The sequence below is a fragment of the Kogia breviceps genome, chromosome 8 (genome assembly GCF_026419965.1).
Source record: "Kogia breviceps isolate mKogBre1 chromosome 8, mKogBre1 haplotype 1, whole genome shotgun sequence".
In the NCBI taxonomy this organism is placed as follows: domain Eukaryota; kingdom Metazoa; phylum Chordata; class Mammalia; order Artiodactyla; family Physeteridae; genus Kogia; species Kogia breviceps.
In genome coordinates this window covers 110850561-110868450 of record NC_081317.1, presented here as the reverse complement: position 1 = coordinate 110868450, position 17890 = coordinate 110850561, and the positions used below count along the sequence as shown (strand labels likewise).

The 17890-nt window shown below is 37.7% G+C and overlaps 1 protein-coding gene and 1 long non-coding RNA gene across 2 annotated transcripts in view; one reads left to right on the top strand and one right to left on the bottom strand.

The window, feature by feature from the left end:
• The window catches only part of LOC136794624 (uncharacterized), a 157974-nt gene extending 146556 nt beyond the window's left edge, over positions 1–11418 (top strand). The window contains exon 3 of the long non-coding RNA XR_010841671.1: positions 11136–11418. This is a non-coding gene — a long non-coding RNA (uncharacterized lncRNA). The remainder of the gene's footprint in view (positions 1–11135) is intronic.
• The window catches only part of MTMR9 (myotubularin related protein 9), a 92097-nt gene that overhangs the window by 13211 nt on the left and 60996 nt on the right, over positions 1–17890 (bottom strand). The window contains exons 7-9 of the mRNA XM_059071299.2: positions 14584–14725; positions 12553–12773; positions 6665–6816 (exon numbers count right to left, since the gene is read on the bottom strand). Coding sequence (XP_058927282.1) covers positions 6665–6816; positions 12553–12773; positions 14584–14725 — 515 coding nt within the window. The remainder of the gene's footprint in view (positions 1–6664; positions 6817–12552; positions 12774–14583; positions 14726–17890) is intronic.

Here is a 17890-nt window from a genome sequence, read left to right as displayed (position 1 = left end):
AACAGCAGATTACACTTTCTTCTCAAGTGCATATGGAACATGCTCCAGGATAGATCACATCTTGGATCACAAATCAAGCCTCAGTAAATTTAAGAAAACTGAAATCATATCAAGCATCTTTTCTGACCACAATGCTATGAGATTAGAAATCAATTAAACACGAACACATGGAGGCTAAACAATACGTTACAAATAGCCAAGAGATCACTGAAGAAGTCAAAACATAACTAGAGACAAATTACAATGAGAACATGACCATCCAAAAAACCTCTGTGAGGCAGTAAAAGCAGTTCTAAGAGGGAAGTTTATAGCTATACAAGCCTACCTCAAGAAACAAGAAAAATCTCAAACAATCTAACCTTACACCTAAAGAAACTAGAGAAAGAAGAACAAACTAAACCCAAAGTTAGCAGAAGGAAAGAAATCAAAGATCAGAGCAGAAGTAAATGAAATAGAAACAATGAAAACAATAGCAAAGATCAATAAAACTAAAAGCTGGTTCTTTTAAGATAAACAAAATTGATAAACCATTAGCCAGACTCATCAAGAAAAAGAGGGAGAGAAGTCAAATCAAGAAAATCAGAAAAGGAAAAGGAGAAGTTACAACAGACACAACAGAAAAACAAAGCATCCTAAGAGACTACTACAAGGAACACTATGCCAATAAAATGGACAACCTGGAAGAAATGGACAAATTCTTACAAAGGTATAACCTTCCAAGACTGAACCAGGAAGAAATAGAAAATATGAACAGACCAATCACAAGTAATGAAATTGAAATGGTGATTTAAAATCTTCCAACAAACAGAAGTCCAGGACCATATGGCTTCACAGGTGAATTCTATAAAACATTTAGAGAACAGCTAACACCCATCCTTCTCAAACTCTTCTAAAAAATGGCAGAGGGAGGAACACTCCCAAACTCATTCTATGATGCCACCATCACCCTGATACCAAAACCAGACAAAGATACAACAACAAAAAAAATTACAGACCAATATCACTGATGAATATAGATGCAAAAATCCTCAACAAAATACTAGCAAACAGAATCCAGCAACACATTAAAAGGATCATACACCATGATCAAGTGGGATTTATCCCAGGGATGCAGTGATTCTTCAATACATGCAAATCAATCAATGTGATACACCACATTAACAAACTGAAGAAGAAAAACCATATGATCATCTCAATAGATGCTGGAAAAGCTTTTGACAAAATTCAACACCAATTTATGATAAAAGCGCTCCAGAAAGTGGGCATAGAGGGAACCTACCTCAACATAATAAAGGCCATATATGACAAAGCCACAGCAAACATCATTCTCAATGGTGAAAAACTGAAACCATTTCCTCTAAGATGAGGAACAAGACAAGAATGTCCACTCTCACCACTCTTATTCAACATAGTTTTGGAAGTCCTAGCCACAGCAATCAGAGAAGAAAAAGAAATACAAATCGGAAAAGAAGAAGTGAAACTGTCACTGTTCGCAGATGACATGATACTATACATAGAGAATCCTAAAGATGCTACCAGAAAACTACTAGAACTAAGCAATGAATTTGGTAAAGTTACAGGATACGAAATTAATGCACAGAAATCTCTTGTATTCCTATACACTAATGATGAAAAATCTGAAAGAGAAATTAAGGAAACACTCCCATTTACCACTGCAAAAAAAAAGAATAAAATACCTAGGAATAAACCTACCAAGGGAAACAAAAGACCTGTATGCAAACTGTAAGACACTGATGAAAGAAACTAAAGGTCATACACACAGATGGAGAGATATACCATGTTCTTGGATTGGAAGAATCAATATTGTGAAAATGACTCTACTACCCAAAGCAATCTACAGGTTCAATGCAATCCCTATCAAGTTACCAATGGCATTTTTTACAGAACTAGAACAAAAAAATCTTAAAATTTGTATGGAGACACAAAAGACCCCTAATAGCCAAAGCAGTCTTGAGGGAAAAAAACGGAGCTGGAGGAATCAGACTCCCTGCCTTCAGACAGTACTACAAAGCTACAGTCATCAAGACAATATGGTAGTGGCACAAAAACAGAAACATAGATCAATGGAACAAGATAGAAAGCCCAGAGATAAACCCACGCACCTATGGTCAACTCATCTAAAACAGAGGAGGCAAAGATATACAATGGAGAAAAGACAGTCTCTTCAGTAAGTGGTGCTGGGAAAACTGGACAGCTACATGTAAAAGAATGAAATTAGAACACTCCCTAACACCATACACAAAAATAAACTCAAAAGGATTAGAGACCTAAATGTAAGACTGGACACTATAAAACTCTTAGAGGAAAACATAGGAAAAATACTCTTTGACATAAATCACAGCAAGACCTTTTTTGATCCACCTCCTAAAGTAATGGGAATAAAAACAAAAATTAAAAAATGGGATCTAATGAAACTTAAAAGCTTTTTCACAGCAAAGGAAACCATAAACAAGACGAAAAGACAACCCTCAGAATGGAAGAAAATATTTGCAAATGAATCAATGGACAAAGGATTAATCTCCAAAATATACAAACAGCTCATGCAACTCAGTATTAAAAAAACAACCCACTCAAAAAATGGGCAGAAGACCTAAATAGACATTTCTACAAACAAGATGTACAGATGGCCAAAAAGCACATGAAAATCTGCTCAACGTCACTAAATATTAGAGAAACGCACATCAAAACTACAATGAGAAAAAAAAAAAACTACAATGAGGTATCACCTCACAGAAGTCAGAATGAGTATCATCAGAAAATCTAGGAACAGGGCTTCCCTGGTGGCGCAGTGGTTGAGAGTCCGCCTGCCGATGCAGGGGACACGGGTTCGTGCCCCGGTCCGGGAAGATCCCACATGCCGCGGAGCGGCTGGGCCCGTGAGCCATGGCCGCTGAGCCTGTGCGTCCCGAGCCTGTGCTCCGCAAAGGGAGAGGGCACAACAGTGAGGCCCGTGTACCACAAAAAAAAAAAAAAAAAAGAAAAAAAAAAGAAAATCTAGGAACAACAAATGCTGGAGAGGATGTGGAGAAAAGGGAACCCTCTTACACTGCTGGTGGGAATGTAAATTGATCCAGCCACTATGGAGAACAGTACAGAGGTTCCTTTAAAAACTAAAAATAGGGCTTCCCTGGTGGCGCAGTGGTTGAGAGTCCACCTGCCGATGCAGGGGACGTGGGTTTGTGCCCCGGTCCAGGAAGATCCCACATGCCATGGAGCGGCTGGGCCCGTGAGCCATGGCCACTGAGCCTGCGCATCCGGAGCCTGTGCTCCACAATGGAAGAGGTCACAACAGTGAGAGGCCCGTGTACCGCAAAAAAAAAAAAAAAAAAAAAAAAAAAAAAAAAAAAAAAAAAAAAACTAAAAATAGAATTACCATATGACCCAGCAATCCCACTACTGGGTGTATACCCAGAGAAAACCATAATTCAAAAAGACACATGCACCCCAATATTCATTACAGCACTATTTACAATAGCCAGGTCATGGAAGCAACCTAAATGCCCATCAACAGATGAACAGATAAAGAAGATGTGGTACATATATACAATGGAATATTACTCAGCCATAAAAAGGAAGGACACTGGGTCATTTGTTGAGACGTGGATGGATCTAGAGACTGTCATACGGAGTGAAGTCAGAAAGAGAAAAACAAATATCGTCTATTAACGCATATATGTGGAACCTAGAAAAATGGTATAGATGAACCGGTTTGCAGGGCAGAAATTGAGACACAGATGTAGAGAACAAACGTATGGACACCAAGGAGGGAAAGCGGTGGGGGTGTGATGAATTGGGAGATTGCGATTGATATGTCTACACTGATGTGTGTAAAATGGATGACTAATAAGAACCTGCTGTATAAAAAAATAAAATTCAAAAATTCAAAAAAAAAGTCACTATGTACATTCTCATTAATTCTTCAAAAACCCCACAAAATTATGAAATAGATCAAAATCCTGTTCTCTGATATATTCAGGAATACAAACTGATCATTTACAATGGGATAAACTTTATAGTTTCACAATACAAATCTTTCTTTCTTTCTTTAAAGTATTACAGAACTTTACCCAGACCTGTAAGACCTACCTGTGTGAAATCACTTTCACTGGAAAAGTGGCAGTTACAGCAAAAGCAGAACTACGCAAACTGTTATTTAAAAGCCTGAACTTCAGCACTCTCTCTCCCTCTCTGTTACTTACGAGACAGTCTTCCAATTCTGTAGGCAACTGCTTCTTTCCCCAAATAACAATAATTATCCTTTTATTATGGAGTAAAAGACATTTTCTCCTCTACAAAGATGTACGTTAATAATATCAGCCCAAAGTAACGGCTTAAAGATACTCAAGCCAGGAGGCACAAACACCTTCCAGGCTGCAACAAGTCAGCAGCTGGCAAGTTCACAAAGGTTTTATGATTAGAATACTTTATATTAGAATACTTTCCATAAACCAAACTACCATGCATCCTAGAGAGTCCTTCTGTAATGTGTCCAAATGCTAGATAGAAGAAGATAGAAACACAGACTAAAGACTGACCTGTGTTGATTTTTCTATTAAATGAGCTTATTTTTAAAATCCTGTTCTTCAGTACAGGAATTACTTAATATTAGTGGTTGACTACGATGGCTACAATGTAGTTATAAACAGCAGAGAGACATTTTGAGGCCAGAGTAGTGTCATTATACAATCCATATACTTACCATGAGAATATTTTACCTAACATTAAGATTTATTCCAGTTCTAAGTTGAGGAGGTACTAAACATACAGAGAAACCCCTTTCTTAATGGAGTAGGAGGAACTCATTCAGAAAACAAAAAAATTTTCTTCTATCACATAATCCCTAAACTGTCAATGAGGTTTGGTAAAAACAAGTTAAATCGTCCTTTAGGCCATCGGACTCCCAATTTTGGCTTTCCTCCCAACTAACTAGATTCTCGTTTCAGTTATTAAACATGACAGTGGCTTTTAGGTAAATTGTCCCAGAAGTCTTAAACAAGTAGTACAGCTGTAATCTCTCATTTAAGAGATCACCTGTCCTGCATCTGTGACTATCTAAACACTCAATAAGCAAAGGAGAAGTTCTAAGCAGCCCCAAATTCCCAAAGCACTAAAGCTCAGACTCAGAGACCCTGGAGACTGAGGCCACTTTCCCACCATTATAACTAGGGGACACCTCGACTGATAAGATAAACTGAGGAAGAGGAAGCAGCTAATGACAGATATGCCAAGTGGAACAAGCCGTGAGAACTGATGGCCGGAGAAGTGACAGAAACAGGCTCGGTCTCAAAACAAGGAAACAGAGCAACCTGAGACCCTTTTACACACAACGGGCAGTTTCCACACAAGAAGTGCCCTTGAGAGCATAACGTATTAGAACACAGTATGCTAACTGACATTTATAGTACTTCAGTTTACCAAACAGCTATCATTCCTGTGTGTATGCCTTATATTGTTTAATATAAACATAAATGAAAATGTACTTACCACCTTCAAACTGGTTAAAAAGAAATTAAATGGTATTTTATAGTCTTTGTTTAATGAATGGATAATATGTGTTAGATAGGTTTTGGTTATTTTTTAAAAACAAGCTTTAGTATTTAAGGGATAAGCTTCAGGAATCTGAAAAATTAATGCAGGTAAAACACTTTCTTTAGAATAGACATGAAAATTAAGCCTGGATTACTGTTCCACACAAACAGAATATCTGTATTACTGCACTGATGGATGGCATTTATGTACGTTTTATGGAATCTTACTAGAATGACTAGTTCATTACCCCTTCAACAGCCTTCAACAGAAGAATCTACCTAATGACTACTTAATAAAGCAAACAGAAACCATCTCCTAGGAGCTTACAGTTTATTTCTGTCCCAACCACCTATCACTTTTCTACACAAAATGTAATGTACTTTTCCTTAGGATGGCCTATCAAAGGGGGGAAAAGCAGAAAATAACAAGCATTGATGAAGATATGGAGAAACTGGAGCGAATGTAGAATTACCATATGATCCAGCAATTCCACTTCTGGGTACATACCCCAAAGAATGGAAAGCAGGGCCTCAAAGAGATGTTTGCACGCCTATGTGCCAAAACGTGGAGGCAACCCAAGTGCCCACTGACGGATGGATAAACAAAACGTCACGCACACACACAACAGAAAATTACTCAGCCTTAAAGAGGAAGGAGATCCTGTCCCATGCTACCACATGGATGAGCCTTGAGCACGTTAATTATGCGAAGGGAAATAAGCCGGTCACAAAAGTACAAATACTGTATGGTTCCACTTATATGAGGTACCTAGAGTAGTCAAATCCAGAGACAGAAAGCAGAAGGGTGGTTGCCTGGGGCTGGAGAGGGGCACTGAGTTTTTTATGGGTACAGAGTTTTAGATTTACAAGATGAAAAGTTCTGGAGACCTGTTTCACAGCAACATGATATACTTAACCATACTGAATTGCACATTCAAAGATGGTTAAGTTGGTAAATTTTGTTTTTGTCACAATAAAAAAAAGTAATGTACCTTCTTATCTTGAGAAAATATCCGATATAAACAGCAGTATCCATGTACTCATATACCCATAGGCAGTCAAGAGAACATCCTGGACTATATTAATAAAAATTTTGCAAAGGATGCGTGGCTTACCCTCCCACAGCTGAAGACTCTGTGGAGCAACCGAAGGCCAGATGACAAGATTGTTGGCTTCAAAGAGAGGGTTGGTGAACTTACTCAGTTCACTGGGCCGGTTGACCCAAGACCATAGAGACATCGTTTTCTGCTGTAGCTTCAACTTACATCTGATCAAGAAAGAAAACTGCCATTAAAGCAATTGATTTATGACCATAGAGACATTGTTTTCTGCTGTAGCTTCAACTGACATCTGATCAAGAAAGAAAATTGCCATTAAAACAATTTATGACAACCACTTTTAAATGCTCCTTCTAATAGGACAATTTCTTTTCTCTGTATGTTAGAAAGCAGAACACGAGACTTTTAGCAGAGGAACAAAATGTTGTAAAATTAAAATATTTGTCAGCATTTTTAACTGTCAACAACATCAAAACAAAGACTGTTTTGCAGGCTTCCAAAGCTGGCAACAAAGAGTTAATACACCAAGAAGATAAAATAATTATAAATATATATGTATGTTGCACCCGAGCCACAAAACATATGAAGCAAAAACTGACATAATGGAACAGAGAAACAGACAATTCTCTAATATAGTTGAGGATTTCACTATCCCAATAACTAGACAGAAGATAAATAAGGAAATACAGGACTTGAACAAAATGTTAAGACAAATATAGAAAACTCTACCCAAGAGCAGAACACACATTCTTCTCAAGTGGACAAGAAGCATTCTCCAGGCCAGACCACGTGGTAGGCCACAAAACAAAGCTCAATAAATTTTAAAAGACTGAGATCATACAAAGCATCTTCTTCAACCACAAGGGAATGAAGTTAGAAATTGATAACAGAAGAAAAACTGGAAAATTCATAAGTATGTGGAATTATATAACACACTTTCAAACAACCAATGGTTTAAAGAAGACATCACGGGCTTCCCCAGTAGCGCAGTGGTTGAGAGTCTGCCTGCCGATGCAGGGCACACAGGTTTGTGCCCCGGTCCGGGAAGATCCCACATGCCGCGGAGCGGCTAGGCCCGTGAGCCATGGCTGCTGAGCCTGTGCGTCCAGAGCCTGTGCTCTGCAATGCGAGAGGCCACAACAGTGAGAGGCCCGCGTACCACAAAAAAAAAAAAAAAAAAAGACATCACAAGAGAAGTTAGAAAATACTTACAGACGAATGAAAACAAAAACACAACATGCTAACACAACTCCAGTGAAAGTAATGCTCAGAGGGAAATTTATAGCAAGAACCTATGTTAAAAAGGGAAGATCTCAAATCAATAATCTAACTTTACACCTTAACGAACTAGACAAAGGAGAGCAAACTAAGCCAATGCTTGCAGCAGGAAGGAAAAAATCAGATTACAGAGGAGACAGACAAAAAAACTTTTTTAAAGAATAACACCAATGAGACCAAAAGTTGGTTATCTGAAAAGATCAACAAAATTGTTCCTCTGGATAGAATGACAAAGAAAAAGGAAGATGCAAATAACTAAAATCAAAAATGAAAATGGAACATTACTACTGAACTTACAGAAATAAAAAAGATTTTAAGAAAATACTATTAACTGCACACCAACAAATTAGATAATCTGGATGAAATGGACAAATTCCTATAAACACAAAAATTACCTAAACTGACTGAAGAAATTAAAAATCTCAACAGACCTATAACAAATAAGAAAATTGACTCAGTAACAAATAATCTCTCCACAAAGAAAAGTCTAGGACCAGATGGTTTCATGGGTAAATTCTATCAAATATTTTTAAAAAATGGACACCAATGCTTCTCAAACTCCCCAACGAATAGAAAAGGAAGGAATATTTCCTAACTCATTTTATGAAGCTATTATCACCCTGATGCCAAAGCCAGACAAGGATACAAGAAAACTGTAATAGGCCAATGTCCCTTACAAATATAGATGCAAAAATTCTCAACAAACTACTAGCAAACCAAATACAACAGCATATTGAAAGGATTATATACCATGACCAAGTGAGATTTATCCTAAGTATACAAGAGTGGTTCAACATAAGAAAATCAATCAATGTAATACACCACATTAATAGAACTAAGGGAAAAAAAACACATGATCATTGCAATTAATGAAGAAAAAGCAGATGACAAAACATCTTTTCATGATAAAAACACTCAATAAATTAGGAATAGAAGGGAACTTCCTCAACATGGTAAAGGGTACTTATGGAAAAAAACACAGCTAACATCATACTCAACATCACACTCATGTGAAAGACTGAAAGCTTTCTCCCTAAGATCAGGAATAAAACAAGAGTGCCTGCTTTCACCACTGCCATTCAATGCTGTACTGGAAATTCATTAGACATGAAAAAGAAAGAAAACACATCCAAAGTAGAAAGGGAGAAGTACAATGATTTCTACTTGCAAATAACATGATCCTATGCATAGAAAATCCCAAAGAATACACACACACACACACACACACGAACTACTAGAGCTAATAAATAAATTTGGCAAAACTGCAGGGTACAAGATAGACACACAAAAACAGTCATGTTTCTATATGCCAGCAGCAAATACTCCAAAAAAATTAAGAAAACAATTCCATTTACAACAGCATTCAAAATATTAAAATACCAAGAATAAATTTAACTGAAGAGGTAAAATATCTGTATACTGAAAACTATAAAATACTGCTGAAAGGAATTAAAGACCTAAATAAATGGAAAGACATCCCATGTTCATAGACTGGAAGACAACATTGTTAAGGCAGTAATAACTACCCAAAGTGATCCACAGATTCCAATGCAATCTCTATCAAAATTTTCTTACAACTCAACAATAAAAAGACAAATAACCCAATGAAAAAATAGGCAAAGTATCCAAATAGATATTTTTCTGAAGAAGTGATACACAAATGCCCAACAAACACATGCAAAGCTGATCGACACCACTGGTCCATTAAGGAAATGCAAATCACTGTAATGAGATTTACACCACTTTACACCCACTAGGATGACTAAATCAAAAGGGCAGACAATAAAAAATGGTGGAGATGTGGAGAAACTGGAGCCCTCATACATTGCTGGTGGGAATGTAAAATGGTGCTGCCACTTTCTTTCACAGCACCTCAAAATGTCAGTTACCATATGACCCACAATTCCACTCCTAGGTTTATATCTAAGATAAATGGATATATATCCACACAAAAACTTGTATACAAATGTTTAATGCAGCATTATTTATGGTAGCCAAATGATGGAAACAACCCATTCTACATGGATGAACCTTGGAAATATGCTTAGTGAAAAGCCAATCATAAAGACCACATATTGTATGATTCCATTTATATGAAATAGTCAAACAGGCAAATTTAAAGACTAAGAGCAGATTTGTGGTTATCAGGGGCTAGGGGATGGAGGGACGGAAAATGGATAGTGACTGGTAATGGATATGGGGTTTGTTTTGGGGGCGATGAAAATGTTCTAAAATTAGTTGCAGTGCTAGCTGCACAACTCTGAATATACCATTTTTAAAAAATCACAATAAATATACTTTAAATGGCTGAATATTATGGTAAATGCATTATATCTCAATAAAGCTGTTTTTAAAAAATGTTACATCTTCCCTTTTAACTGAAGTCATCTTTTACCAAGAAGTTTCAGTGGTTTTTAAAGATTTTTTAAAAATCTTATTAGGCTAGTTAATACTCCAATCTCAGGGTTCAAGTAATTTCAGACTTTGTATTCATAACAAATCTTAAAAGTTCTTATTCTTTTGTATGTAATATTTAAAAGGGGAAAAAAAGGATGGTCATTGCTTTCTCTTAGGTCATCTCTTCTAATTAAACTCTATTCTGACTAGCAGAATTCTAGAACAGAGATGAATAGAACCCTAAAGTCAGGAAGCATTAAACTTGTCATCTATTATTAATAAGGAAAAAAAATAGGAAAAAATTAATAATTTATGATCTATTTGGATTAACTACGTGTTACAGAATAGTTTCTGGGGTGGGAAGGGAAATATTAATGGCGTCTCCATCACAAATCAATCCAAATCCTACTTTTTGGAAGTAGGCCTGTTCTCTTGGCATAAGTAATAAATTCAAGTATAATAATATAAGTATAATCATTTCTAGAAAGTCAACTTAAAATGATACTAAAATACCCAAAGTAAATTGCATTAATTGAAAAAACTGAGGTACGATGTTCAAAGATTCATTTAAGCCTAAACTATGAATGAACAGCTCAGGGACAATCCCAACCACCCACCCATCTGAAGGTTTTCACAAAGGTTCAATTTTGCAATGCCAACATAATGTAATAGGGAAGAACAAATCTGGCTCCATACTGGATCTGTTTCTTTTACTTCAACCTTTGTACTCTACTGCTTTTGCTACAAGTTAATCACTAAAGGAATGTTGCTTATAGCTTAAAGAATACATAATGGCCCATCTGGGGAACCCTGTCTCCCATCCTGAGCAGTAAGCTAAAACACTTTTGTTTAGCTCCCAGGAATCATCCTGACCAGGCCCACCTGTGAACAACTGCAAGGAGGAAGAAATGAATGCATCCCCTCCAGAGTCTGGCAGGAACCAGGAAACATTTGCAACAACTTATCACCTTGTGTTTTTTTTTCTTTTTATTTTTTAACTTTACCTCCTTACCTCTCCCTCTTTGTTTTATAAAAGAAACTAGCATCCAAACCCAGCCAAGATGGTTCTTTGGGACACTAGTCCACCATCTTCCCGGTCTGCTGGCTTTCTGAATAAAGTTGCTATTCCTTGCCCCAACACCTCGTCTCTCAATTTATTGGCTTGTCGTGCAGCAAGCAGTACAAGCTTGGACTCGGTACCAATAAGACATTTTATCTTGAGCAAGTTAGTCCTGTCCCAACTCCATATATAATCAGAGAAAACACTTAGAGCAAATACCCTTGGGATACAGTGCAAATTATAAACACATCCATTAAATCAGTCAAACTGATCATATGAATCACATGTGGCTGCAGTAACTATAGCCAAAGCACAGTGAGAAAACTGTGGTGGCACAGAACTTTCTAGAGCAAATAGTTCTAAATTTTTCCCTACTTCTGAAGACAAGAATCTGTAAGAAACTCTAAAATTGAAATATTTGCCAATTCAGCTTTAAGTAGAAAAACATGTATTGCCCTATGCTTGAATTTCAAACAGGTAAAGATACAATAATTCTATTCATTTATGAAAACGGTTAATTGTTTAAATTTATTATTCAACTAAATGATGCCAGGTACCAGCCAAGTGACAAACCCTGCCTCCCACCCAGAGGAAGACTTTAGACTGTACCCAAATGAGAAGATTACCAGTTAAGCATCTTTAATGATCATTCTGATATGAATCTTCTAATTAAACCTATAAACTTGATGGTGTCTGGGTTATGAAGTAAGATTGTCACTCTGGGCCTGAGGACAGTTTCTTGGTATAAGAGAGAAAAATCTAGAGCAGGAGTAGGAAGATCTGTACTACAGCCATACTTCTGGTGACCAACAGGCTGTGTGTCCCTGGACAAGTCATTCACTTCTCTGGACATTACCTTCCTAATCTATAAAACTGGATGAAGGGTAGAATTGAATTATATGTTAAAGCTTCTTCCAGATGTAAGATACTATGCTCCTATATAAGGAAAGTAACATTTTAATGGTTGCTCAGTTATTCAAAGCTTTTTAATCAGTGTATGGACTACTTTTAATCAAATAGAACAAAATCCAGGATATGCTCTCACCTAGCATGTGATGGGCTCACAATAAATTACATAATGTAATTTATACTAACTGTAACCTCTACCATCTTAGAAATAACATTAATGTAGAACCAAATCCTGGTCTCTTTTAGGAAATGACCAAAACAGCTAAAAATAAAATGGCCCCCGTGTGAGCAGTGTACCCACCTTTCACTTTCATTGTTGCCCAGAAATGTTCCAAACTGTGAGGCATATGCATGCTCAAAGAGCATGATGAGGAGATTCTCATTAAATTCAAATGAACAAGGGAACTGACGAAGTATCTGCCACACACAGTCCAAGAAGAGAAGAAATACAGGCGACTCCCACTTCTGCTTACTATTACAATAGGCCGACTGTGCACAGCGCTGTTGGAATGGGTGACCAGCCTAAGAGAAAAGATGGAAATGCAGCAATCATATCCTAGTGAGATCACATTGTAGCACATTATTAACAAATTTCACACAGTTGCAACAGAACTATTAAATGGAACCATCATATAATTTGAGTGGCTGCTCCTTAATGATTTCTTGGTTTAAGACAATCTGCAGCAACTAAGGAAAAAGACAAGATTTCCAAATACTTAACAAGGGTATATATACAGTTAGCCATAACATTTGCAGTTGGTCTTGGAATATCAAATAGAAGAATAATGAACTTCAGTAATAATAAGCATAAAATAAATCTTTCTAGGTCTGTAAAATGTGGAGCAAAGTCAAAGAACATAAGCTCTTCAGGTATAAAACAAAGGACAGCTATCCCCTTCTATCCATCCAACGCACTGTAGACTACTATAAGCTACAGAAGCCTCACCACTAAATGCAGAAAGATATGGGGTTCTCATAGACAAATTTTTATCAGGTTACTCCTGACAGTAAGTCTTTAATTACATGTGAAAAAAAGTTACTGTCATGAAGACATCTGTATGAATACTTTTATATTAGAGACAAAGCTGTCTTTAGTTTCCCCCTTCCCCAAAAAAGAACTAGAAGAGTCTGTCATCTACTGACCAAAGGAAATTTAAGAATCATTTGGCTCTCTGGCCCACCCAGAACCTGAGTACTGACGTTATCCCCCCAAATCACACCCTTCTAGGTATTTCAGACATGCTTTATCTTTGGGTCCTCGTGCTATTTTATCTGACAAAGATAATGCCAGGAACATGAATGGGATTTTGATGCCCATGAAAATGGTATTATATAAATAAATCAATCATACTCATTTGTTTGTTTGCTATGCATCACAAGGAATGTAGCTGAATAAGATCTGTGCCAAATATTTAGGATGTTCTGACTTAAACAGAGATAAAGGTCAGCTGTCAGGGTGGGCAGACATGGTAAACATAACAGCGTTAACACATAATAAATCTGAATTGTAACTAGAAGGGCCAGAAGTGATTTTTCTCCAGAAATACTTCCTTTCAAGATATATCTAAACATTTGTTTTCAATCACAATTACATACTAAGTTACATGGTGTGTATATATATATATATATATATATATATATATATATATATATATATTTAAATTAACCTCTGGCCTGAAGGATTTCCATCTATTTTATGAGATCTTTATTTTAGCTGTCCTTCAGCATTATATAGGACAGCACTGTGTTGTGTCCTAGGGATAAACAGCTGAAGTGGGCAAGGGTCCCTGAACTCAAAGAAGTCACTATATCTGAGTCTAGTTCAGAAAAACAAGGTCTGAGGAAAATGGATCAATTTTATCTGTGAAGGAAGTTAAGGTCCCAGAGTCTTCATGAAAGTAGAGCTATTTAGCTGGATCTCACAGGATGAAAAGGATCTCACCTGGATGAGGAGGACGGCAGGACAGATGAGCAGAAGGTAGAAAGCACTAAAGCACATGCCTTGCACTTACACGTTCCCACTCCTCACTCCTCTGTGAGACAAGGCCATGTTGTACACATTCTTTGTGTTTCCCCTTTAGGTAACAAGGTACAACTAATAACGTTTGCTAGGGAATGAAGTGCCAAATGAGCAACATAAGCAAGGAGGGAGACAGAAATTGAGAGCCAGTAAAGATTACAGGCATTTATTAAGAGGAAGAGAGATTAACTGTCCCCCAGAAAATTAAACATCTGAATCAATCAGAATTTCATATATTATATCCATTCACACAAACCAGGATCAAACATCAATTATGAGCAGTTCCTCTGTGGACAAAATAGCTTTTCTCACCTGAAGCCACTCTCTCTCTATCAAGGCCTCAAAGCCCCGGATGGTCCTGCTTCTTGGTTCCAAGATGATCTGGGCCAGGGAGGTAACCTGGAGTGTGGAATCCGTTCCTTCTGTTCCATGAATCAGTATGGATGCTCCTTCCCTGGTAGGAAAATTCAGAGGACAAATGGGACACTCCTGACATGGTCAACCAACTCTGTTAATAATAAACATTTCTTGAGCATAACGCTTGAAAGTCTTTTGCATTCTGCTCTGTCTTGTAGGTTTAGAATCTAAATGAGGTACATGAAGACAGCTTCCCTTGGGGAAAATATAAACCTATAAGTCCCAAATTTCATAGGGCAAGAACCCATTTACATTATAACAAATTTCATAAAACCGTTTCCTGAATGTTTTCTTCTTTTACAAAACCAGAGAGCAGACCTCATCACATTCACTAGATGCTGACCTTTTCTGCTTTAATAGTTAACTAAAGCCTTTTCTCATCAAGCCTAGAAACACCCACTTAAAGTTATTTTTCTGTATCTCTGTGACCTTGATTCTACCTTTCCACCATCAGTTTACTGTAAGGATGCCTTCATAAACCATAATGAATCTGGGAAACAAGTCCTAAACCACAGTTTGAGAAACATGAAAACAGGAAGAAAAATTTTTAAATATTATATATAAAAGTGTCAATCTAGGGACTGCCCTGGTGGCAGAGTGGTTAAGACTCCATGCTCCCAATGCAGGGGGCCCAGGTTTGATCCCTGGTCAGGGAACTAGATCCCACATGCATGCCACAACTAAGAGTTTGCATGCCACAACAAAGGAGCCCACGTGCCACAACTAAGGAGCCAGCAACCCACAACTAAGGAACCCATGAGCCACAATTAAGGAGCCCACGTGCTGCAGCTAAGGAGCCGGCAAGCCACAACTAAGGAGTCCGCCTGCCGCAAATAAGACCCGGCGCAACCAAATAGACCCACTGCAACCAAATAAGTAAATTCCTTAGGGGGAGAAAACAGTGGCAATCTAGAAAGTCAGTGGCAATGATACCACTATACACTCTGTAGGTGGTGCATTATTCTAAAGAGTGGGAGGAAACACCAGAAACTAAACTAAATTTTCTCCCCTCCCCTTCTTCTACCTCTTTTTATTGAAATGACAGTGAGGAAATTATGGAAAAAAGGAAAATAAGCTCACCACTTTCCCATAAAAGTTTTATGTTTGGCTACTGTTAATTCTTTCCTCATGTACAGATATACTTTACATAGCTGTAACAAAAGGTTACTTCTTATTATTTCTACTTTTATTATAAACATTTTCCCATGTTTCTATGTCATCTATAAAAGTATTGTATTAATGGTTACATAATATTCTATTAAGAGATGAACTACAATTAACTTAATCCTATAGTTGGACATTCAGGTCACTGCTAATTTTTGTTACACTTTAGATGGTGTACTTAGCTTTTTGTCTTTTGCTGAATTATTCTAGAGTTCTTAATTTGAAAATAAGACTCCCTGACATTCACCTATGGTTAGGTTAACAACCCCATTCTCAGGATGAAATCTAATGACTGGGCTGAAGAGTATGAGCAAATGTTTTCAGGCTTTTGATATATATTAGCTGTATATCTTAGTTATCTGTGGTATACACTAAATTTAATTCAATTAACTTAAGGTCTACTTTTACATTTTGAGCGTTGTAAGGGCAGGTTTTTATGGAGGTATAACTAATGAGCTAATATACATCAAAAAAGGGAACTCAGGGCTTCCCTGGTGGCACAGTGGTTGAGAATCCACCTGACGATTCAGGGGACACGGGTTCGTGCCCCGGTCCAGGAAGATCCCACATGCCGCAGAGCGGCTGGGCCCGTGAGCCATGGCCACTGAGCCTGTGCGTCCGGAGCCTGTGCTCTGCAACGGGAGAGGCCACAACAGTGAGAGGCCCGCGTACCACAAAAAAAAAAAAAAAAAAAAGGGAACTCAAACATGGCAAAATAAACCAAAACCTTCAATTGTCCTAGGGGTGTGGAAGTCCCTGTTTGTTTAAGGTAGCCCAAACTAAACAAAGGTGGAGATAGCAAACACTGTTCTGCCCCTGGGATTACTTTCACCTGCATCACCTCTTATTATGGCTGAAAACTTAGACAAGATGGTTATAAGGGTTTATGACAATTCATGTTTCATAAGCAAACAAAGCCTCTGTACTCATCATGTAATGGGAAATATTTTAAACTTAGGTTAAAAAAACCCACCCCCTTAATACATACATCTCATCATTCTGTATTATTTATTTTTCTGCCAGAGAACCTTGGTCGTTAACTCCCATATTTTATAAGATAAATGGGCTTCCCTTTTTTTTCTTTATTTTTTTGGCTGCATCAGGCCTTAGTTGCGGCATGCAGGATCTTTTCGTTGCAGTGCAGGCTTCTCTCTAGTTGTGGCATGTTGGTTTTCTCTCTCTAGTTGTAGCACGCAGGCTCCAGAGTGCGTGGGCTCTATAGTTCGCAGCACATGGGCTCTCTCATTGAAGTGCGCGAGTTCAGTAGTTGCGGCATGTGGGCTTAGTTGCCCCACAGCAAGTGGGATCTTAGTTCCTCGACCAGGGATCAAACCCGTGTCCGCTGCATAGGAGGGTGGATTCTTTACCACTGGACCACCAGTGAAGTCCCTACACGAGGAATCCCAGGGAATCCTGATTCATGGCACTTGGTGCTCCTGTGGTAAGTTGCTAACTCACCACATGATCTTAAGCAACATGTTCTATTATCAATTTCTCATTAATTATCTTTAAAATTACATATATATTTCTCTAATTTGGAAGCATCAATAAAACAAATGAAAATCTCAAAGAAAAGTGCCATCCAACTATGTGGTGACAACACTTCTACCTACCTACTGTTTCAGTGGGAATCCCCTTCTTAAAAAGGGCATGCTAACAGAGGGCAGACAGCGGAAGGAAGAAGAACTACAATCCTGCAGCCTGTGGGACAAAAGCCACATTCACAGAAAGAAAGACAAGATGAAAAGGCAGAGGGCTATGTACCAGATGAAGGAACAAGATAAAACCCCAGAAAAACAACTAAATGAAGTGGAGATAGGCAACCTTCCAGAAAAAGAATTCAGAATAATGATAGTGAAGATGATCCAGGACCTCGGAAAAACAATGGAGGCAAAGATCGAGAAGATGCAAGAAATTTTTAACAAAGACGTAGAACAATTAAAGAACAAACAAACAGAGATGAACAATACAATAAATGAAATGAAAACTACACTAGAAGGAATCAATAGCAGAATAACTAAGGCAGAAGAACGGATAA